Consider the following 21998-nt stretch of genomic DNA (forward strand, 5'->3'; position numbering starts at 1 on the left):
TCTTTCCTGTGACTTAAGAATGAAGTCTTCATTTGATCTTTTAACTGATTTTATAGAAGCAGATGACTCAAAACATTTTCTGTTGTTTTCAAATAGGCTCAAAGTTAGGATTTTCCTCAAGCCATAAATGTCCCGAAAAAAGTATTCACACAGTTTCAAAGTCCCAAATTGACTTAAGCATTTCAAAATTAAAAAGGTATACTTACACTGGAGACATCTGGTAGATACTACCTTAACCAAGTAATCAAACGTAGTAGGTTCAACGTTGGGACAAATTAATACTATGTGCCTCTGATGTGATGCCACAGAAAGTACACATCACCTACTTGATATTCTTGCCAAAAACGTTTAACCTGAATCTAATCATGAGTAAATAATTAGACAAATTCAGAATATGGAACACTTGATGGGACAACTGCTCCCTTCATATAACATAAACATCACTGAAGGACATACACAAAAGACAACTTGGAAAATATTCTAAATTAGAGGACACTAAAAGATAAGACAGTTAAATGCAACATGTGATCCTTGATTTCCCCAATAAACTATAAAAGGCATGATAGGGACAACTGAAGAAATCTGAATTTAGGCTATATATTAGATAATTTAATAACATCAATCTTAAATTTCTTAAGTATGATGGCAGTACAATGATTATGTACAACAATGTCCCATGTTCTCACAAGAGTTACATGTTGAAGTATTTAGGGGTATGATTTATGGAAATTGTTTTCAAATGGTTTGGGCAGAAATAAAGGTATATGTATATATGCATAAAAATATTTTTAAAAATAAAAAGTTGAGCGTAGGGAGTTAGGTCCTTCCTTGGAGATATCTAAACAAAGCTTTCATCAATCCCATCATTTGAGATTACAGATTATAATCTATACATACAGATGGTAATATTAGCAAACTGGCTCTGCACTCCCTTCTCTCAGCCTTCTTCTATCCCTACAAAATGGCCACTTCTTCCAGAAGCTTGCAATCAGTTCAGTGGCATAAACAATGGTATTAGAGCGTCTTAAATTATCTTACACTGGTCACAGTCAGAAAACCATATCCATTTTTCCTTTCTATTGTCTAATATGCTGTTTTTGCAATGGCCCACGCCTCCTGGCATAGGTGGCAGCACTCTGGATAATGGAAAAGCACAATAGCTATGACTCTAAACAGAATGACAACGAATAACAACTGCCATTCTGCCCCTACAATGACAGTAAAGCCAATTCCTAAGACCTCTAATACTGACATTAAACAACCATCTTTTTAGAGGTGGACAGATATCTTCCCATGATAATTTACATTTGTCTTATCAAAATGAAATAGGAAAGCACATATAAATTAAAATTTTAAATGAGACAGTGCAAATTTACAGCTAAGTTTCTTTATAGAACATATACAAAATACAGAAGTAATAATGCCAATTTTAACTATGTTTCAATCTCCTATTATCAAATCATTTAAAAGTTTAAGTATATTTACAAGTCAACCTTGTAAGAGAGTTATGTTGTGTTAGAACCGTTTAAGATAGATTTCATTCATTCAATCAGCAAACATTAAGTTTATACTAGACTCTATATGATACTGCTCCTCCTGGACTGGGGACTCTTAATGACTTGGGTCAAGCCACTGCCAGCCCCTAGAAGTCTGTGCTCGCTCTCTGTAACATTCTGGAGTTTCAAGACTGCATATCTTTCCTACCACAGACTAACAGGCAATGAAATTATTGTTTGGTTGATTAGAAGTCAATTTAGTGTGTACTATAAATATATTAATCTCTAAAATTCAAATTGAAAATGTGGAAAAGAATTTAGTCAAGAAAGAAGAGCAAAGTTACAACTGGCAAAGACTATAAAGTTCAATACATAATCATTCGTATTTTTAAATTTAAATAAATCTGTATCCTAAGCTAAATAATGTTTAAGTTCACAGCTCAATTTGAAGTAATTTATTGCAATACTAAGGTCTTCCTGCTCACATGCACTTTGTGTATAATCTTCTTAATTCTTTATTTTTCTGATCAGAAACCTACAATTCCTCAAAATGTATCATATTAAGTCCAAACTCCTCATCCTTGCTTCAGTGTACTCCACACTACGCCTCCATTTCCAGGCTTTCATTCTCCCTAACCATTTCATCAGTCACACCCCAAGCTCCAGGCAAACCTGCTCTTCCCACAACTTGTTCACTGCCCGTAGGTCCTTTGTACAGACTGCGTCCTCTGACTAGGGCAAGTTCCATCCCAACCTGGATAACTCCTACTTATCCTGTAAGTCTCACCTCAAGTCTCACCAACTCGGGGCTTGCCAATAATCTCCCTACCCTCTGTCCCCCAAGGCTGAGTCTCATGGTTATGCGGGATCCCATAACTTAATGATTTATAGCTTACTCCACTGTATTGCAATTAAGGATTCATTTAGCTATTCCAGTAAGACTGTGAGCTCCTATAAGGACTCATTTTACATACCCGGGACTTATCATCGGTTTTGCCTAATAGAGGTTAAACAGACAAACCAGAAACCAAGAAGGTCATAAACCCTGGCATTAAGACTCACAGTGTTCTTGTTAAAAGTTTATGGAACACTTATGCATTAGTCCTAGAACTGAATGTCTGCCCATTTGGAATGTAGTCAGTCTACTATATTTCTCTTATATACTTAGAGAGGTCTCTGCATTATAGATACTTGTGTGCTTGTCCATACCATTTTTAGACCGTAAACCTAACAAGGGTAGAAATTACATCAAACCCCTACAATTGGACCCGTTGATATAGACACTCAATGGATGACATGAGAGGACACGCACATGTATTTACTGTTCAGCCAGTGCCCTGCTTCAACACCACCATGTGGAGAAGGAAGTAAAGTTACAAATCCACCGTACAGGGATTTAAGAGAGTCAGATCTCAAGTTCTGCCCTTTTTATAACACAACTTAAGATTTATTATGAAACTCTGTTTACAGTATAAATCTAGACAAATTTCACATGAACAAGGTTATCTTTAATCCTAACATTTTATTATTCCCAGTTACTCTACCCAAACATTAAGACGAAAAAATATGATTACTTCAACCCGAAAGTATACTTTAAATATTAATATTTGACAAACATTAATAAGCACTGAATATTATACAGAACAGGCCAATTGTTTAAAAAATACCAAAATGTTTTAATTTTGACGTATGAGTTAATTGTTGTCATTATAGTACCAGCAAGCAATAATTACAATTATTAACTGTTCTCTGTGCCAAGTACTTTAAGTTTTTATCCTTATAACCCAATTTACAGTGAGGAAACTGAGCCACTGCTAAGTTAAATAAGTTGACCAAGAATATACAACTAGCAAGGATTCAAACCCAAGCCCATTCTATCCACCACTATGCCATATAAACAGCAGTAAGTGACAGGGACAAGCTATAATTGCCTTTTAATCTTCTCTCAGACTATTTCATAGGTATTTTAAGCATTTAAACAAAAAAGTCTAATATTACAAAACCAATTCCTGTGTGTATCCTTAGGATTATTCTCTATAGAGATACTTTGAACATTTACATTTAAGATGATGGCTTTGGTATCATATTTTACCTTCAGGTTTCTTACTAATATCCTATTTTAGGATGCACTGTAAAGACAAAGTGAAATGCCTAATAACATAGCCAAAATGCATTTTAAGAAACAGTAAGTAAAATGTCCCTATAAAAAGAGAATGGTACGAATATAATGGTACCATTATGCTTAATGCTAACAATGTTCTGCTAAAAGTTATTTTACCCAAAATGAAATGACTCTTACATATATTAGAGAATGAAATAGATGCCAGCAATCCTCAATTTTACAAATAGCAATTAAAATACTCCCTTTGTATCCTTCATTTTTTTCATGATTACTGTCATAGTCTCCCTCACTTGAAAGTTGTTTTTATGCCCTTTATTTTTCTAACTAAATTTCAAATATTTTCTAATATTAGGTTGAACCATTTTAACTTACCCTTTTAACCACTTTTATCTACAAAATTAGATGCTTCATATGCTTTAATCTAATAATTTTCACAGATTCAACATTAAAAAGAACAGATGTACTTAAGAAGTTATGATTGTTCCATCACTGCAATACTTTCCTGGTGGTTCACAAAGGAATACACACTCTACATAGTTTTTGGACTCAATAGGAAAGCAAATAAAAATAAACTATTCTCATGAGAAAACATTCACACGATACTGTTAAGGAAAAGTGGACTGTGTTACAAAATAGTATGATACCTATTTTATTAATACATAAAACACCAAATGTTAAAACTGATTTACACTTCAGGATTTTTGTTTCTTTGTTCTCTTCTTTGGCAGTTCTATTTTCCTAATTTTCTAATTAAAATGTAGTATTTCTATAATTTCTAAAAACAATTTAAGAAGTAGTTAATCTTTGATTAATTCTTTACTACAAAAATAGTTAATAGTTTATGAATCTACATATGCAATCTAAAGTAACTATAAAACAATTTAAATAACCTACATCTTTTTCTTAACTCAGTAACAAACAAAGCTCATGAGATATAACACAGTAACTTATTTCTAAGAACGCTGATCATGTGTTGGTATGAATAAGTACCTTTAGCCATCAACTAAATAAGCTTCATTAAAATCAGGTTTGCTTTCTTCATCGTTATAAAATGCTAATTTGTGCTGCTAACAAATAAAGACCAGACAAAAAGTTAAAACATAAAGGATCAATGTGGAGTAGAGAAATGAGTCAAAAAACAATCATGAAAAATAAAGGTGAAAAAAACTAAAAACAAATGCCACATTACAACATGTATAAAAAAAATTTTACACAAACAATGTATGTTTTGCTATTAAATGAACAAATATAAATGACAGAAATATCTTCTAGGAGGTATCTTATTTTATTTTTAAAATTTTGATCAATGGAATCCAGATGTTTAAAATTTTACCTGAGCTCACTCACTGCTAATTACATGAAATAAGCTCTGAGATATATATATAAGTTCTGAGATTTTGCTGATTAACCAGTTAACAATCTTACCCATAATGGGTTCTCATATTTACAAACCAAGTACTCTAAAATATATGGGGAGAAAAGTTTGAGTTGAACAGACAAATGGGCCACAAAGTAAACAGCTCAGTGAGTCCACTGTGGTTTACTGCCCTCTGGCTGCTGTGGCAGGAGCTATCACAGATAACAGTGGCTGCAGGGAAAAGCTAGGAAGATGTCAAGCAGAAGTTAGCAGGATCCTTTAGGCAAATTTAGAAGCTTTAGGATAGCCTCTCAATATATAATAAAATGAGTTTTACTACTTCCTTAAAAAAATTAAACATATCAACTAATAAAACTGAAATTTTCAACCACAAATTAAAAAAATATAGAGTGGTTTAAGCATAAAAGGTGGCTCTAGGAAACGAAATCAAAGAGTTAATGCCCTACCCTAACTAAAGATCAGAATTAGTTCTGATTCAGAAAAATTCCTTAGCATACTAGATGGTAACATTTAGGTAAAGAGGCAAAAACTTTTATCAGAAATTTAAAAATTTTGGTAAGATTCCTCTAGTTATAAATCTGTGGTAGATATAAAAAATAAAGCTTAGAATAATGAAAGTCTTATATTAATTCAAAATTTCCAGGTATCGGATGTAGTCAGAAGTTAAAAATTAGGCAACACTGGAACAAGTATTTCCCAGAATCACCTAATTGCATAAAAAGCAGGAACAAAACAAAGGAAAATTTGCTATGCCAGGATCAGACCAGATCCTTCATATTAATCTTTCTTTAAAATACTATCCAATGTCATCTCATAATTTTGCTCAATGAGGCCTGTGCTAAGTTTCTACTATAATTTTACAATTTTCCACCAAAGTTCTGCTGGCAATGAACCACAACAGCCACAGTCCAAGAAAAAAACGACAAGTTTATTTCACTAACTTGCTAATTACAATTCACTATCATTTCAAAACAGTGGATCTTAGCCTCATTTCCAGCCCAACACACCCAGGAGACACAATACTTTGCTTTAACAATAGTGGCTCACAAGGTTTTGATTCCCAGCAAGACTGGGAAAGAACAAGAGATTTGGGTGGTAAAATGGGAGTGGAAAGAAGAGGGGTGAGAGTAAGGATGTTCCTATGAGAGACATACCCATTAAACACTTTGATTTTTCTTCTCAGCACTTCTTAAAACCTCTTTGGAATTTACCACTATTCAAAAAGATGATGCAATTAATTTTAAGAAAACCAAAAACCTTACCTTGCAGTTCATGATGTATTACCCCCACTAGGTTGGGCTCATCTCCCCACCAGAATATCCATAACTCTTTGCAATCTGGTTTGACATCACGACGCCATACACACAGCAAGTTGGCTTGCAGACAGCGGATGAAACTTAACAGGATTGGATCATCTTGGGCTGGGGCTGAAATTATGGGTCCACAGTCCCCATGACCTCCAAAATTGTACCTACGCCATTTGATTCCTGTGAGTTCAGCCTGCAAGAAAAACAAAACAATTGCAATAGTTTTGATTTTTCTTTTTTATTACAGAACACTAAAAATTGATTTCTATACAGATAAGCAAATTTGCTAAATATTTACACTACACTTAATCATAATATTTCTCCCACTGAAGAAGATGAATAGTTGACTTTTAAAAGGGAAAAATTTCATTTTCTCCTATCAGGATTTCTCCATAGCTCTTTGTATTAAAAGCAAAATACAACCAACAGACAATCACTATTTCCTGTTAAACCATTTTTACCTAAACTTCCACTATCAAGTTTCTATACATAAAACTACTTTCTACATTACTATTCCTTAGTTGATTATTTATATTTAATTATATACAAAAATCAGATAAATTTTTAAATGTGTAAAACTGAATTAATTCCCAAGAATTTCCTCAATTTCGCCCAATCCAAAAACTACAGTTCAAATCCTTTTTAATCAAGGAAGCAGTATGAATGCAGTATGACAGTGCTTCATTATGAACAAATAAGATGCTAATATAACTGATGCAAAGTTAACAACAATTTACTTGTGTAGCACACAGAAAAGCTGTTTCTATAACAGTTCCCTAATGTAGTTTGGTCTTTTACTTTTTGAACATATTTTAAAACATGGGAATTAAACAAGCTGAGAGCAGAACCTATTATCTTTCTTCCATTACCCAGATTTGTTATTTTAAAAATTTCTCAAATTTTAAGTTTAAGGAACTAAACTTCAAAGATGTTTTGAAACACATAAAAGTTGGATTTCTTACTTAAATAACTATAAACTACAACTATGTATTGAAACTGAGAGTAAAATTGATTCATAATATAATTCTGTAACAAACAGCCCATGTGTCCCTTGCATTTAATTCTTACTCATCTTCCTCCTCCCCACCTGCCACCACCAAGTCAGTAATTTTTTGTCAACAAGTCATTGTTCCAAAAACAAGTACCGCAGGGTACAAAGATAACCATTCTACTAACGTAACTCAAACAAATTTAAAGTACTGAAACAATCAATCACTATAATGAACACATTTAAGAAAAAATTTCAATTTTCTTTGATTCAACAAAAGGCTTCACTCAAAAAAAAAAAAAATGGTTCCAATCACAAAAATAATAATATCCAAACTAAAACTATCTGAAATTCAGAAACCTATCCTTTTATGCTATAAAACATGCAAATCTGATCTTCAGTGAATATTCTTAGTAAAAGTCTATGTTGGCATCATTTAGGCTTTCATTTATGCCACTTGATTTCCTCTGACTATAAAAGTACGACATGGCCAATACAAAAAGTTCATAAATGAAATAATATAAATAGAAAAGAAACTAATCCTACCAGAAATAATCATTTTCTATAATCATATCAGAAATAATCATAAGCATCTTATTCTACGTCCTTCCTGTTTTTCATATACGTACATTTTTAAATTTGGACAATAATGCATGATTTCATGTCCTGCTTTTTTTAATTATTATAAATATTTTATGTATATTACTAATTTATTGTTCAAAAACAATTTTAATGTCTGCATGATATTCTATTCACTGTTTGGGAAAAACTATTCTATAATAACTGAACAATCTTTCATTTTTTTCACTATTAAAACTATTATAACTGGTGAACATCCTTGAACATTGTTATTTTCCCGATTATATCCTTAAGGAGAGATGGATTGATGAAGAATTACCAGTCAATAAATGTGAATATTTTAAGACTCATAGATGAGTGCTACCATATTGTTTTTCAAGTAATAGTCCCACCAATAACAACCTCTTCCCAAATTGCACATCTTTTAAAATACCTGCCAAGTTAAATAGAATGATATATCCTTGCACTAATTTGTAGTCCTTCTTCTGCTTTGAAAACATCATTGTCCTATATTTGATTAAAGGTATAACTTAGGGCCAGGCTTCCATGGTTTGAATTCCAGCTCTGTACTTACTAAGTAGAGCAAGAAAGCAAGTACCTAGCAAGTTACTTAAACCTCTGTCTCTCAGTTGCCTCACTAGTAAAATGAGGGTAACAGTATTTACAGAGTTGATTAAATGAGTTAGTATACATAGAAAGTACTTGGAGACTGTACCTGGCACACAGCAAAAAACATAGATGATACTATTATCATTACTATTAGTAGTAGCAGTACTAAGCTGTAGTAGGACTATTTTTCTTTGAGTCGTCTATCCATACTCTTTGTGTTTTCCTGTCACATATGTTCCTTTCTTTCTTTAAATAAAAGCTGTCTGTGTGTTTTAATCAGAAAGCCTAACATCAATTTCTAAATAAAGGTCAACGAGGAAACTAAATAAAAAGACTAAAAGGGGGAAGCTGAAATCAGAAAAGCTAAGTAAAAGAATAAATTTCTTATTATTGCCCTAGGTTAATATTCTGTGCCTAAGGATGGTGGCAGGGGGATGGTATGGGAGAAGGAAAGAAAAGGGGGAATAAAAAATACCAATACATATGAATTACTAATACTTATATTAACCATATTCAAAAGGTTAGAAAATAAGATACATTAAGATTTAAACATTGGGTAAGTCAGTCCCCGAGAAAATCTATGAACAGCAATTTACTCACTAGAATATTTTTTCACCTGTAACATCTGGCATGGTTCAACACACAAAATATTTGGCTTTGATTCAGGAGAATAGTTTCCTAATCCCAGCACTTCCACTAACTTCCTATCAGTGCTTCTATGGTCTCAGTGAGCCGCTGCCACCTGCTCTATGTTCTTTATGGAGTTGTTCTAGCAAGTGATACAACACAAATGCAAGTGACATAACAGCAAGGCTACAGACTTAACCACTTCATACACAACTTAGTTCCTTTACCTTAAAGCTAAAATTAAATATCATTATACTAGTGTTCATTGGAAAACATAACAATGAACCACACCATTCAAGCCTAACAGAGATATCTAGGTATGAAGTGAACATTCAAAAACTCAACTTTTAATTTTGAATTAATGTTGATAAGAGGAAAGATAACTTAGTGTTAACTGAAATTTGTCCAATAAAAAAATTCCTATCATGGATGTGTACATTTAATTAGACTAAAATATGTCCTTATACACTATGATCACGTTTACAATTAAAAACATATTCAACACAAAGTTCTGTTGACCCAATTTCCAACAAATGTATATATCTCCAAGACTCAAAATTCTTTAATAATTTCAAAATTATAAAGCAACACTGTAAATATTCTAGAGGCAAATTATCCCCCCAAATGCAGTATTTCTCATTGTCAAAGAGGAACAATCCATAATTAAATTTAATGTAAGTTTAAAGTTACATGGTATTTAAAATACAGAATCAAGGAGAAAACAGTATGCATATATATAGATAATATAGCCATAACCATCATCACCAATTTAACACCAGGCACCATCCTATGGTCTTCGCAAATAATTTCTAACATGAGGCACCATAGTAGGGTCTTCACATGTAAGTTCTAAACTTCACAAACATACAACTAAAGATATTAGGACTCAGGTTAAATAATTCTTCCACAACCACATAAGCAGCAAATGGCAGATCCCAAATATAACTAAATGTAAAGCATAACTGAATTTAAAGCACAAATTCTTTCCACTCTGCCATGCTGCTTCATAGCGCTAATGGTAAAAATTAGCTCTAGAGGATTATAAAATAGTACAAAGAAACTGTCATCAACTCAATTTAGCAATGACAAGAGCTCATGGCCATATTTTCTAATTTAAGAAAGTTCATAAATCTTTCTTTAGTCTTCATGAGGTATTAAGAAAACTAGTATAAGGGTGCCCACACACCATCCTATGAATAGAAGAGATATTTTTATTTCACTGAGATAATTATATGCCTTCTTTTACATGTTACCACTCTAAGACTGTGTCTACACAAGCTAATTCTTAGAGAATACACGTAACAAGCCAAGAAAATAACCCTTCTAATAGCAAGAGGGACTGGAGGGAAATGTTCTCAGCGATGGCTGGTATCTGTTGTATACGTAGGTAGTCAAGGTCCTCAGAAAACTGAACTTAATTGACAGAGATTGCCCTAGCCTAAACAGAAGGCCACTACGGTCAGTTCAGAATGGTTCAAATTAAGTAGATTACAATAGAATCAGGATAAATGCACTTTCTAACAGCATGAGTGTTTTTAAAGAAAATTTATATTGATTCTTAATGTCCTCTTCTGTTAAGTACTACACATAGAAAATGAGCTGATAACTTCTCCCAGAGGAGGTCATTTATTTGCACTGACCCATCACAATCAGATCCCTCATGACCAACAGCATATATTACACTTGCAACGTGGCTCTCCAGAGTTAAAACTGTTTTCAGAGGTCATGCAACAGAGTCAAACTAACAGGCCTTGATAACAATGAACCCAGGGTGTAGTACCATGGGGAGAACAGTGGCTGGAGGTCTAGATTCAAGTCCTGCTTTTTCAACTATTTACATATATAATATTAGAAAATCTCTATCTCGGGGCACCTCAGCTTCCCTACCAGTAAAGTGATATGGTTGACCTAGATACTATAATGAGTTCAAGTCTCCTGGCCCAGGCTAATTATCCTGCTCACAAAGGCAACTTGTAAATGAGACTGAACCCTTATTAGATGCCTTAGTGATCAGTAGGAATAGGAAGGCTGCCACAAGACATTCAAATTTTTAAGAAAGCTGAAGGAATATTTCTCAAACTACAAAGCAATTAGCTTCATATCATTCCTGGGCAAGAATCTAGTTAGTGTATAGAATAGGCAGATGTGATCATTTGGGGCTAACATGAGTGCATAGGAAATTCCAAGTCTGCTTCACCGCACTTCCTCCTGTGATAGGGTTACAGTTCTAGTAGATCAGAGAAAACATACAATAAACAAATTAAGTCACCTCTTAACTCAATTCAGAGGAGGAGGGGAAAGTCAGGATAATAGAAAACTTCTGTTAAAACATAACTAATCAGCTCCAGGTAAAGACGGCAGAGTAAACACACACATCTGCTTTCGCTCTCACTTAAATCCCTCTAAAAAACATCAGTAAAAAAGTTCGTTTTCTTTTTAGGGGTTGGGGGGTTGGGGTCGGTTTTTCTTCCTTAAATTATAAAATCACAATGGTAGGTAGGAGAGGAGATGACAGCATCAACGTTTCAAGATTTTGAAAGCTAAGAAGCAGATAGATGCTCAAGAGGTAAAGACACAGAATACTTGAGAAAGCTGAATCCTAGCTGTGGAGAAAGCAAAGAAATGACCCAATTTACACAAAATCCCCTCAGCCTCAGGAATTATAAATATAGGCACCTGTGGAAGCAGGGTTGCAAGGCAGAGAGGAGATAAAATAAGGAAAGCTGCCTGAAGTCTGCTTAGAAGGCACTCAGAACCCAGGTACCCTCCCCACTGCCTATCCTTAACCCAGCAAATAATTTATAATAATATTCTTAAAGAGACAGAATAGTGCAACCATTAAAAAAGGGTATTCTCTGGGTCTAGTAGAACAGAGGAGTCTGGACAGGGAGACACAGACATAACTGAAAGCAGGTAACCAGAGTAAAAACAGTGCATTAGGTGAACATGTACAGAATGAGTGTCAAAAACGACTCCCCCACCAACTCCCTCTAAGCACCCAGAAAGCTGGCAGCCCGTCCTTTGCCCTCAGAAAAAAGTCTGAAAAAGTTCTCTGGATCATTGGACCAGCTCAAGAGAAAAGACCTCAAGATATTGACATCAGAGGTTCCTCAAGTAAAGAGTTCACCCAGATCAAAGTGCACAGTAAACAAAAGCCATTCATATAATCAGAACTTCCAAGTAGTTTTTAGTCTACCATTCCTAAGCATGAACAGACAAGCAGAAATCACAAAATAGTTAAGGGAAACCACTAAGAAATTATAGAGACAAAAACAAGTAGAAATGTAACTTGAAGGAAACAGACTACATTGAGAGAAGAAAACTTATTAAAAATCTATCAATATTCTTAGAGAGATAAAATAGTGTAACCATTAAAAAAGAACAGGACGTGCACTAGCTGGTGTGGCTCAGTGGACTGAGTGTCAGCCTACCAACCAAAGGGTCGCCATTCAATTCCCAGTCAGGGCACATGCCTGGGTTGTGGGCCAGGTTCCCCGCTGCAGGGCACGAGCAAGAAGCAACTACACACTGATGTTTCTCTTCCTCTTTTTCTCCCTGCCTTCCCCTCTCTCTAAAAATAAATAAATAAAATCTTAAAAACAAAAACAGGACACTACTTCAGAAAAGAACAGAGAACTAAAAGAAAGCTATTGGAAATTTTTAAATAATGCCAGAAATGATAAAACTCAATAGAAGCTCTGGAAGATAAGGTTTTGGAAATGGCCCAGAAAGTAAAACAAATAAAAATTTAAAATGGGGGTGGGGGGCAAAATTAGAGGAGTGGCCCAGGAAGTTCAAAATCAAATACAAGAACTTTCAGAAAGAGAAACTACAGAAAATGAAAAAGAAAATGACTGATAAAATAATTCATGAAAACTTTCCAGAAAAAAAGAATGTGAATTTCCAGATTGAAAGAACTCTCTGGGTTTCCAGAACAATAGACTAAAAGAGACTCGCAACAGGCATATTATTATAAATTTTCAACACACTTCAGAAAAAGAGAAGGTCCTCCAAGCTTCCAGAGAGTAAAAAGAAGTCACATACAAAGAATGAGAAATCAGAAGGATTTCTGACTTCTCAACTGAAATGGCAGAAGGCGACAATGGTGCAATAACTCCAACATTCTAGAGAAAAATTATTCTGAACTAGATATCTGTGTGAATTTACATTATCAAGTGTAGAAGTAGAACTGATACATTTTAATATGCAAAGTCTTTAAATAAAAAAGTACCCTTTTCTCAGAAAGCTACTGGAGGCATGCCCTACCAAAAGGAGAAATCAGCCAAGTAAGAAGCCATGATACGAGATTTAGAAAATAGTTTCAACACGGGAGGAAGAAAACGTAATCCCCCAGATTGCAGGGAATAATTACAGGATTCTAGATTGTCCATGCACCACTGCAGAAGGGAACCAACCCAGATTATGACAGACTAGATGGCTCCAAGAAAAACTCTGCCACGAAGATGAGACTGATAAACACCTTTTATATCTGAAAGTTTTAAAATAAGATTCATACAATAGGCAAAAAGTCTGGGGATGAATTGGTTAAAAATATCCACAAAAGTAAACAGTCAAGGAAAAATAAAGAAGATAACTACCATATTCAAGTAACACAAAAAGGTAATCAAAGTTTACTAGATGGCTCAGCCATACACTAACATAATCAAATGAATGTCAACACTGAATACAGAAAAACTACTATATAGCCATTTTGGTAAAATGGAAGGATGGAAAAGGTATGTTTGCTTTTTAAGAGACAGAGTGAGTTAAATCCTTATCTTTAATAATGGAAAATTCAGAATTTAAAAACTTCAACTCTCTAAGTTTTAGTGTTCAGAAACATTTAAGAATCAAGATAATCAACAAAAGGTGAAAATGTTTGTGTCTGGAGAAGCGCAAGAATGCTCTTAGTTATAAACCTACTAAAACTATTTAGATTCTTTACTCTGTACAAATACACTCTAATTTTAAAAAAAGAACAACAAAAATAAAACAAAATCAATCATTTTATAGACTGGTTCTAGACAAATTCCTAAGCTTAAAAACAAGGCAGTATCCCATAAATTGTGTTGCAAAACCCAAAAGGTTATTTACCATGTGTTAAAATAGTGTGTTGCTGTTGTCTGTTTCTTTCCTCCTTTTTTGGACTATTAACTCCAGTTGCGCAGAGACATACTTCCAGCTTCATGCTCCCTCCCTCCTAGCTCTGCTCAAATTCTTCCATAGCTAAGAGGTTTGTCAGGGATTCCCTCTGCAGAGAGGCTGAGGACAACAGGACACAGAGCCTCCCATGTAGCTCCCATCACCATGGTAATTTCATGTTTTGAGAAATGCAATGTGATAACTCTCCATGCAATAAAGTTGTATACCACAGATGCTAATATATGCATGCATGCATATGTATATGTGCGCATGTATGTGTGTGCACACATGTGTGTATATATACTTGGTGATTCATAACTTTTCCCCTCAGTGTAATTTTATTTTCAGCCCTCAGTTTACTAATATTATTGTAATGATCAAAGATAAAAAGTAGGAAACTGGTTTAACAAAAGTATGAGTGAAAAGGGCTCAGAGGTTTTATTTGACCACACAAATAAACAATATGAAGTAACTACTAAAAATGTTACTGCCATCTTAAGCTACATTAAAAAAAGTACAGTATCTAGATTCTACACAACAGATGTTACTTATCAAGTCATTAATCAATATCACTTTCAGCTCGTAGCTTCATACTTGGAGAGGAATCTAGATAAAGTGAAACACATTAACAGATGAAGGGCTAGGTGAGTGAGGAAGCCTGAACAAAGTATTCAGCTAGAGGCCATAATGCTTCATATTCAATCCTTTCAATCAAAGAAACATGGCAGCAAAAATAAAATAGAAGCATAAAATCACAGTTGAATTAATTTGAAAATTCTTCAATTCTACAAAAGACTGGTATGTGGAAGATGAAATTGATGTGCTCAACCCAGACCCAAATGGTAGCAGATAATCAAATGGAAAACTGATTATTAAAACAACAACAGTGAGGGCTCCCACAAAAAAGAACCCCTGCGATCCCTGAGAATCATAGATATGGGGGGTTATGGAGAAGCAGGTCAACACAAGATGGGGCTTCAAACATCAAAAGGTTGGTTTGAAAATATGATTTATAAGGTTGGCTACTTCTTTTTGTAAATAAAGTTTTGTTAGTACACAACTCTGCCCATTTATTTACATTTTATCTTTAGCTGCTTGCATGCTAAATCTACTTCTACCATAGATTTAAGTAGTTGCAACTAAGGCTGCATGATCCACAAGCCTGAAATGATTACTCCTTGGTTTTACAAGAAAATGTTTTCTGGCCCCTGAACTAGGAAAACAAACACAGGCAAATACAACATTTAAACTATAAATAAAAAGCACCAGAATTGCCCTCCCACCATAAACTAAGAAATTAGACAAAAAAATACAAAACAACTGTTTTCAGATATTAGACAGCAGGCATCACAGAGCTAGGGGTCTCTCACACAGCTGAGTTTTGTGAGAGTAGATCACCAGAATGGAGAGCTATGCAGAAAAAGAGCTCCGGAGATCTGACAGGTGTTCTTTTTTGAGACTTTTCCTAGAATAAATGCACATTCAAACAAAAAAAATTCAATGGGGCCAGGCAAAGAAAGATTAGAGAGCTATTATTCTAACAGCTCACACAAAGCTGAGAGACAACTCTAGTTCTGAAAGTCAAGAGTGAAAAAACATTGTTATATACCTTGGGCACTAAATAGAGATCATAGAAGAGTCATGGCTCAAAAGTAGGCCTAGCACAAAGACTGCCCCTACCCAGCCTAACAACCAAGCCTCAAAAATAGTAGTAACAACAATAACAACATCATCATCCACAAGTAACTGCCAGCCAAAACTTAAGGACAGAAATGAAAGATTTTTTTTAAATATGAAATTCAAAATATGCAACTAGGGTCCCAGAATGAAAAGGTGGGGGGAGGATAAAAAATTTTTAAATAATGGCCAAATTATCTCCAAATTTCATGCAAACAATAAATCCTGAACCAAGGAGTTCAGTGGACCCAAAGCAACATAAACCACAAGAAACCACATGAAAATACGTCAAATTAAATTTCTGAAAACCAGGGACAAAAGGAAAAATCTTAAAAGCTTTCAAAGAAAAAAAGACACAGAAGCAGAAACAAAGATAATATTTACAACAGACTTCTCCTCAGAAAATATGTAAGCCGGAAACGGTGGAGCACGCTGGAAGAAAAGTACCTCCGTACCTAGAACTCTAGGCAAGTACAAAGGTCCTTCAAAATGGAGATAAAATACAGATTTTTTAAAAAGATAAACAGAAGCCAATGGAATTGCACTATAATAAATTTAACTAAAATAAATGTTTTTAAAATAGTTCAAAGAAAATATCAGATGGAAATCTGGATCTACATAAAAGAACAACAAGTACCAGAAACAGGTGATATAAAAATAAGTATAAAACATGTTTTCTCATTTTTTTACATTTCTTGAAAAGCTAATTAACTGATTACAGCAAAAATAATAAAGCATTGTGAAATGTATACTAGAAATAGAAGAAAAATGTGTAACACCAAACAGCACAAAGGCCAGAGGAAAACACTTTTGGAAGTATACTGTTTTAAGGTTTATACATTATAAAATAAAGAAATGTAATACTGTTTGGGGGTAAACTGTGACAACTTAAAGATGCATATTAGAAACTCTTGACCAGTCCCTAAAAAATAACAAAGAGATATATATAATAAGGCAATTTTTAACATAAAATAGAATCATAAGAAAATACTCCAATAATCCAGAAGCAAGCAAGAAAACAAAAAAAATGAATAGAAACAGAAGGGACAGATAAGGGGAAAAGACAGCAGACTTAAACCCAACCATGTCAATATTATTATATTAAATATAAATAGTCTAACTATTACAATTAAAAGACATTGATTCTCAGACTCGATAAAAATTTTAAAAAGCCTAATTATATAATGCCCACAAGGAATGCACTTTAAATACAAAGACGAGTTAGGTAAAAGGTAAAATTATTTTTTTAAATGTCATAAATATAAATTACAAGAGAGATGAAGTGGTTAGATTAATATTAAAGATGACTCCAAGAGGACTATTACTAGGAATAAAGAAAAAAGTTTCATAATAATAAAAATGTCAATTCTTCAAGATGACATAAATCCCAAATGTGTAGGCACCTAATAACAAAGCTTCAAAATATATGCAGCAAAAACTGATATATCTAAAAGGAGAAGTTGACAAACCCAGAATTGCAACTGGAGATTTCAACAGGCCTCTTTCAGCAACTAATAGAACAAGTAGACAGAAAATCAATAAGGATATAGAAAACATGAACACCACGATCAACCAACATAAGCAAACTGACATTTATAAAACATTACACTCAAAAACAGAATACACATTTTTTCAAATGCACATGGAACATTCAACAAGAGAAACTATATGCTGGGCCATGAAATATCAATATATTTTTAAAATTTGAAATTTCTATTTCCAGTCAAGATGTAGGTATAGGTAGACATGCTTCACATCCTTGTGCAACTATAGAAAGAATTACAACCATATCTCAAAAACAACACCCAGAACACCACAAAATCAAGCTGTATGGAAGTCTGACAACCAAGGATTTAAAGAAGCCACATTCATCCAGATTGGGGGGGAGGGGCAGAGTGGCAGAGACAGTGCAGAGAGACCGCAGCTCAAAAGGTCCCACATTCACATGTGGTGGATAAAAATCGGGAGGAATTCCTCGGGAGAGAGAGATCTCAGTCACAGGACAGGCTCACAGCCCAGGGTTCCAACATCAGGAAGATAAACCCCCATTACCTTTAACTGTAAATACCATTGGGGTTTGGGACGGCAGAAGAAACTGCCAGATTTTCATCGCTTAAAGGACCCCCAAATGTTTAGAACCTACACAAACCCCATGGCAGCAGCTGGAAGGGCACCAATTGCATCCGGGAGATGGGTGAAGTGACTGGAAGCAGGGGTGAGTGGCAGGCAGCCTCCAGAAGGCAGGCAGCGACACTGTCCACTCTCTGAGCACCCCCAACACACACACACACACACACACACACACACACACACACACACACACACGTGAATCGGGTTGCCCAGCCCTCGAGATTACCTAAGACTCCACCCCACACAATTTACAGGTACCCTTTCTACACAGGCCACACTACTAAGACAGGAAGATAAAGCAGATCTACCTAATACACAGAAACAAACAAAGGGAGGTGGCCAAATTGAGAAGACAAAGAAATACTGCCCAAATGAAAGAACAGAACAAAACCCCAGAAAAAGAACAAAACAAAGAGGAGATAGCCAACTTATCAGATGCAGAGTTCAAAGCACTGGTTGTTAGGATGCTCAGAGAACTCCTTGAGTATAGCAACAACATAAAGGAAGAAATGAAGGTTATACTAAGTGAAATAAAGAAATATATACAGGGAACCAACAATGAAAGAAAGGAAGCCGAGATTCGAATCAATTATGACTTGGAACGTAAGGAGAAATAAGGAAGAAATAAACATTCAACAAGAACAGAAAGAAGAAACAAGAATTGAAACCAACAAAATGAAAAGCTGGTTATTTTAAAAGAGCAAAAAAATTGACAAACTTCTCACTAGCTTAATCAAAAGAGAAAGAAAAGACAAATTACCAATATCAGGAATGAATAAGAAATTACTTCACACCCTAAAGACACTGAAAAGATAATGCAATTATTATAAATAACTTTATGCCAATAATTATAACTTAAATGGACAAATTATTTAAATGACCAAACATACACACACACACACACACACAAAGACTAGGAAATCTGAATAGCTGTATATGTATTAAAGAAATGGAGTTCATAATTTAAAACCTTCCCACAAAGCATTCTCCAAGGCAAAGATGACTTCACTGGAAAATTCTATCAAACATCTAAAAAATAAACATCACCAGTCCTACTCAAACTTTTTAGAAAATAGAGGAGAAACTACTTCTAAGACTAAAGACATTGCTCAAAAAAAAGGTACCGTATTTTTCAGACCATAAGACACACCTAGGTTTTAGAGGAGGAAAATAGGGGAAAAAAAAATTGAAGCAAAAAATGTGGTAAAATATTTAATAACATAAATAACATAATATTTCACCAATGTAAATGTAAGCTACATTTGGACTATAAGACACACCTCCAATTTCCTCACAAATTTGGGAGGGGGTGTGGATCTTATAGTCTGAAATACACGATAATCTACATGCAGATATCCTTCATGAAATAGATATAAAAATTGGTAACAAAATATCAGCAAATCAAATCTAACAATACACATATTGATAACACACCCTCCACACATAGAGTTTATCTTAGGAATTGAAGCTTAGCTGAATTAGTTCAAAAGTCCAGCATAAATGTAATCACCCATATTAACAAAACAAAACCTATGATCATCTCAATAGATGTAGAAAAAGCATTTAACAAAATTCAATACCTCTTCATAGTGAAAATTAAGCAAACTATAGGAATTAAAAGGAACTTCTTGAACCTGATTTAAGGGGATGTTTGAAAACCTACAGCTAACACCAACTATTAATGATAGAAGATTTGACACTTTTTGCCAAATCTGGAACAAAGCCTGTGTGCCTACACTGTGTGGCCTCGGTTGCTAGACTGAATCCAATCTGTAGGCAAGTAAGAAATACTAAACAGGAAGAGGTAACATCTGTGGGGAATTACATACGTGGTAATTTAGGAATTCTTTAAAACATCACATGTATCATCTGTCTAAACAAAAAATATGTAAACAAATTCTATATGTACGAGAATTAAAGAACATTAAAAATTTGTTTACAGATGTAAAAATAAAAAACTCTGGAACAAAGCAAGGATGTACACTCCTACCACTTCTATTGAACTTTGTATTGTAGGTCCTAACCAGTGAACCAAGCAAAAGAAATAAAGGGCATAGAATTGAAAAGAAAGCTGTAACAGCATCTTTATTTGCAGGCATCATCATGTGCACTTACAAAAATTAAAGGGCCTTACAGAAAAGCTACCAAAGCTAATAATTGAGTTTAGAAAAGGTGTACGTATGATAAATATACAAAGTTTAATTGTATTCCAACATTTAGCAGTAAACCATTGAAAAATAATATTTAAAAGCAATGCTACATATAACAGCATTGAAAAATAAGAACTAAAGATAAATTTAATTACATATGTCCCAGACCTGTATACCAAAAACTGCAATCAACGTTGAGAGAAAACGAAGACCTAAAGAAATGGAAGCTAGATTATGTTGATGGACTGGAAGACCTAAAATTGTTAACATGTCAATTCTCCCCAATTTGATCTATGGATTCAACAAAATAACAATCAAATTTCCCCAGGGTTTTTTTTTTTTTTTAAACAAATTGGCAGATTAACTCTAAAACATATTGAAATGCAAAGTATCTATAAGAGCCAAAACAATTCTGGAAAAAAAAGAAAGTTGGAGAATTTACCCTGATTTTAAGACCTACTACAAAATCTTAGTAATCATGATGGCACACTGTTGGCATAAGAGACATGTGGAACAAAAAGAATTACAGACTCAAGAAATAAATGCATGCAGACACATACACATCAATGCACTCAATTGATTTTTGACAGTGATATCAAGATAATTCAATGTGAAAAGTATAGACTTTTCAACAAATGATGCTGGAACAACTAGATAGTCACATGCAGAAATAACTTCAACCCTTACCTCCCACCACAAAAAGAACACTGAAAAATGGACCACTTACTCACAGACCAAAACCTAATAATTACTGTAATAAAACTTCTGGAAGAACTCATAAAAGAAAAATCTTTGCTACCTTGGAATAGAAATTAGAACTCATATACCTGGTGGGAAGAACATGGCACAACCATTTTTTAAAAGTTTAGCAGTGCTTTATAAAGTGAAACCTCTATTTCCTATATGATTCAGCAAGTGCATGCCTGTATTTACAGAAATAAAAATATATGCTCCACACAAAAAACAGTACATGAAAGTTCATAATCATCAATAATGAACAGATAAGCAAATTGCATTATACAGATACAAGGAACTACTACTTAGCAATAAAAAGGAATGACCTACTTAAATAACAATGCGAAGCCACATAAAGATGACTGTAATAATTTCAATTATAAAAAATTATAGAAAAAGCAAAATGAATTTATTATAACAGCATGGTTACCTGGAGGTGCTGCAGTTTCACAAACACATTTGTCAAGATTCCTGAAACTACTTATTTACTTAAAATGAGTATATTTTATTGTATTTAGAGTATATCTCAATAAAGATAATCAGAAATTTATGTATTAAGGGAAGAATCCATATTTAAAAAATCTCTCAAAGAAAAAATTTATTTTTAATATAGCCAAAGTACCATCTTGCTCATCTCTAAGGTAGAACTGTGAATCTCTTATAAAGTACACAATATTTTTTTGAAGATTTTATTTACTTATTTTTTAGAGAGAAGGGAAGGGAGAGAGAGGGAAGGGAGAGAAATATCAATGTGTAGTTGCTTCTCATGTGCCCCTCCACTTGGGGCCTGGCCTGCAACCCAGACATGTGCCCTGACTGGGAATCGAACCAGTGACCCTTTGGTTCGTAGGCCGGCACTCAATCCACTGAGCCACACCAGCCAAGGCTAGTACACAATTTTTTTAAAATTATTTTTATAACTAAACATATCAGAAGACTGGTTAATGACTAACATTTATTAACCTTAACTAGAAGATAACTCTTGTGAAATTTCTGGAAACTGAACTATTTAATGAGTCCATTAGTGACAATAGGATGATTTCTTCCCCAACGGTAAT

The 21998-nt window shown here is 34.1% G+C and overlaps 1 protein-coding gene across 3 annotated transcripts in view; it reads right to left on the minus strand.

Moving 5' to 3' along the window:
• MED13L (mediator complex subunit 13L) overlaps positions 1-21998 on the minus strand; it is a 255644-nt gene that overhangs the window by 214629 nt on the left and 19017 nt on the right. For 2 of the 3 annotated variants that reach the window (XM_053927909.2, XM_053927908.2), the window contains exon 2: positions 6259-6496. In XM_053927909.2, coding sequence (XP_053783884.1) covers positions 6259-6496 — 238 coding nt within the window. Of the gene's footprint in view, positions 1-6258; positions 6497-21998 lie in introns of those variants that run through there. The other variant, XM_045200628.2, reaches the window with a different exon arrangement.

Source organism: Desmodus rotundus, chromosome 7 (genome assembly GCF_022682495.2).
Source record: "Desmodus rotundus isolate HL8 chromosome 7, HLdesRot8A.1, whole genome shotgun sequence".
In the NCBI taxonomy this organism is placed as follows: Eukaryota; Metazoa; Chordata; class Mammalia; order Chiroptera; family Phyllostomidae; genus Desmodus; species Desmodus rotundus.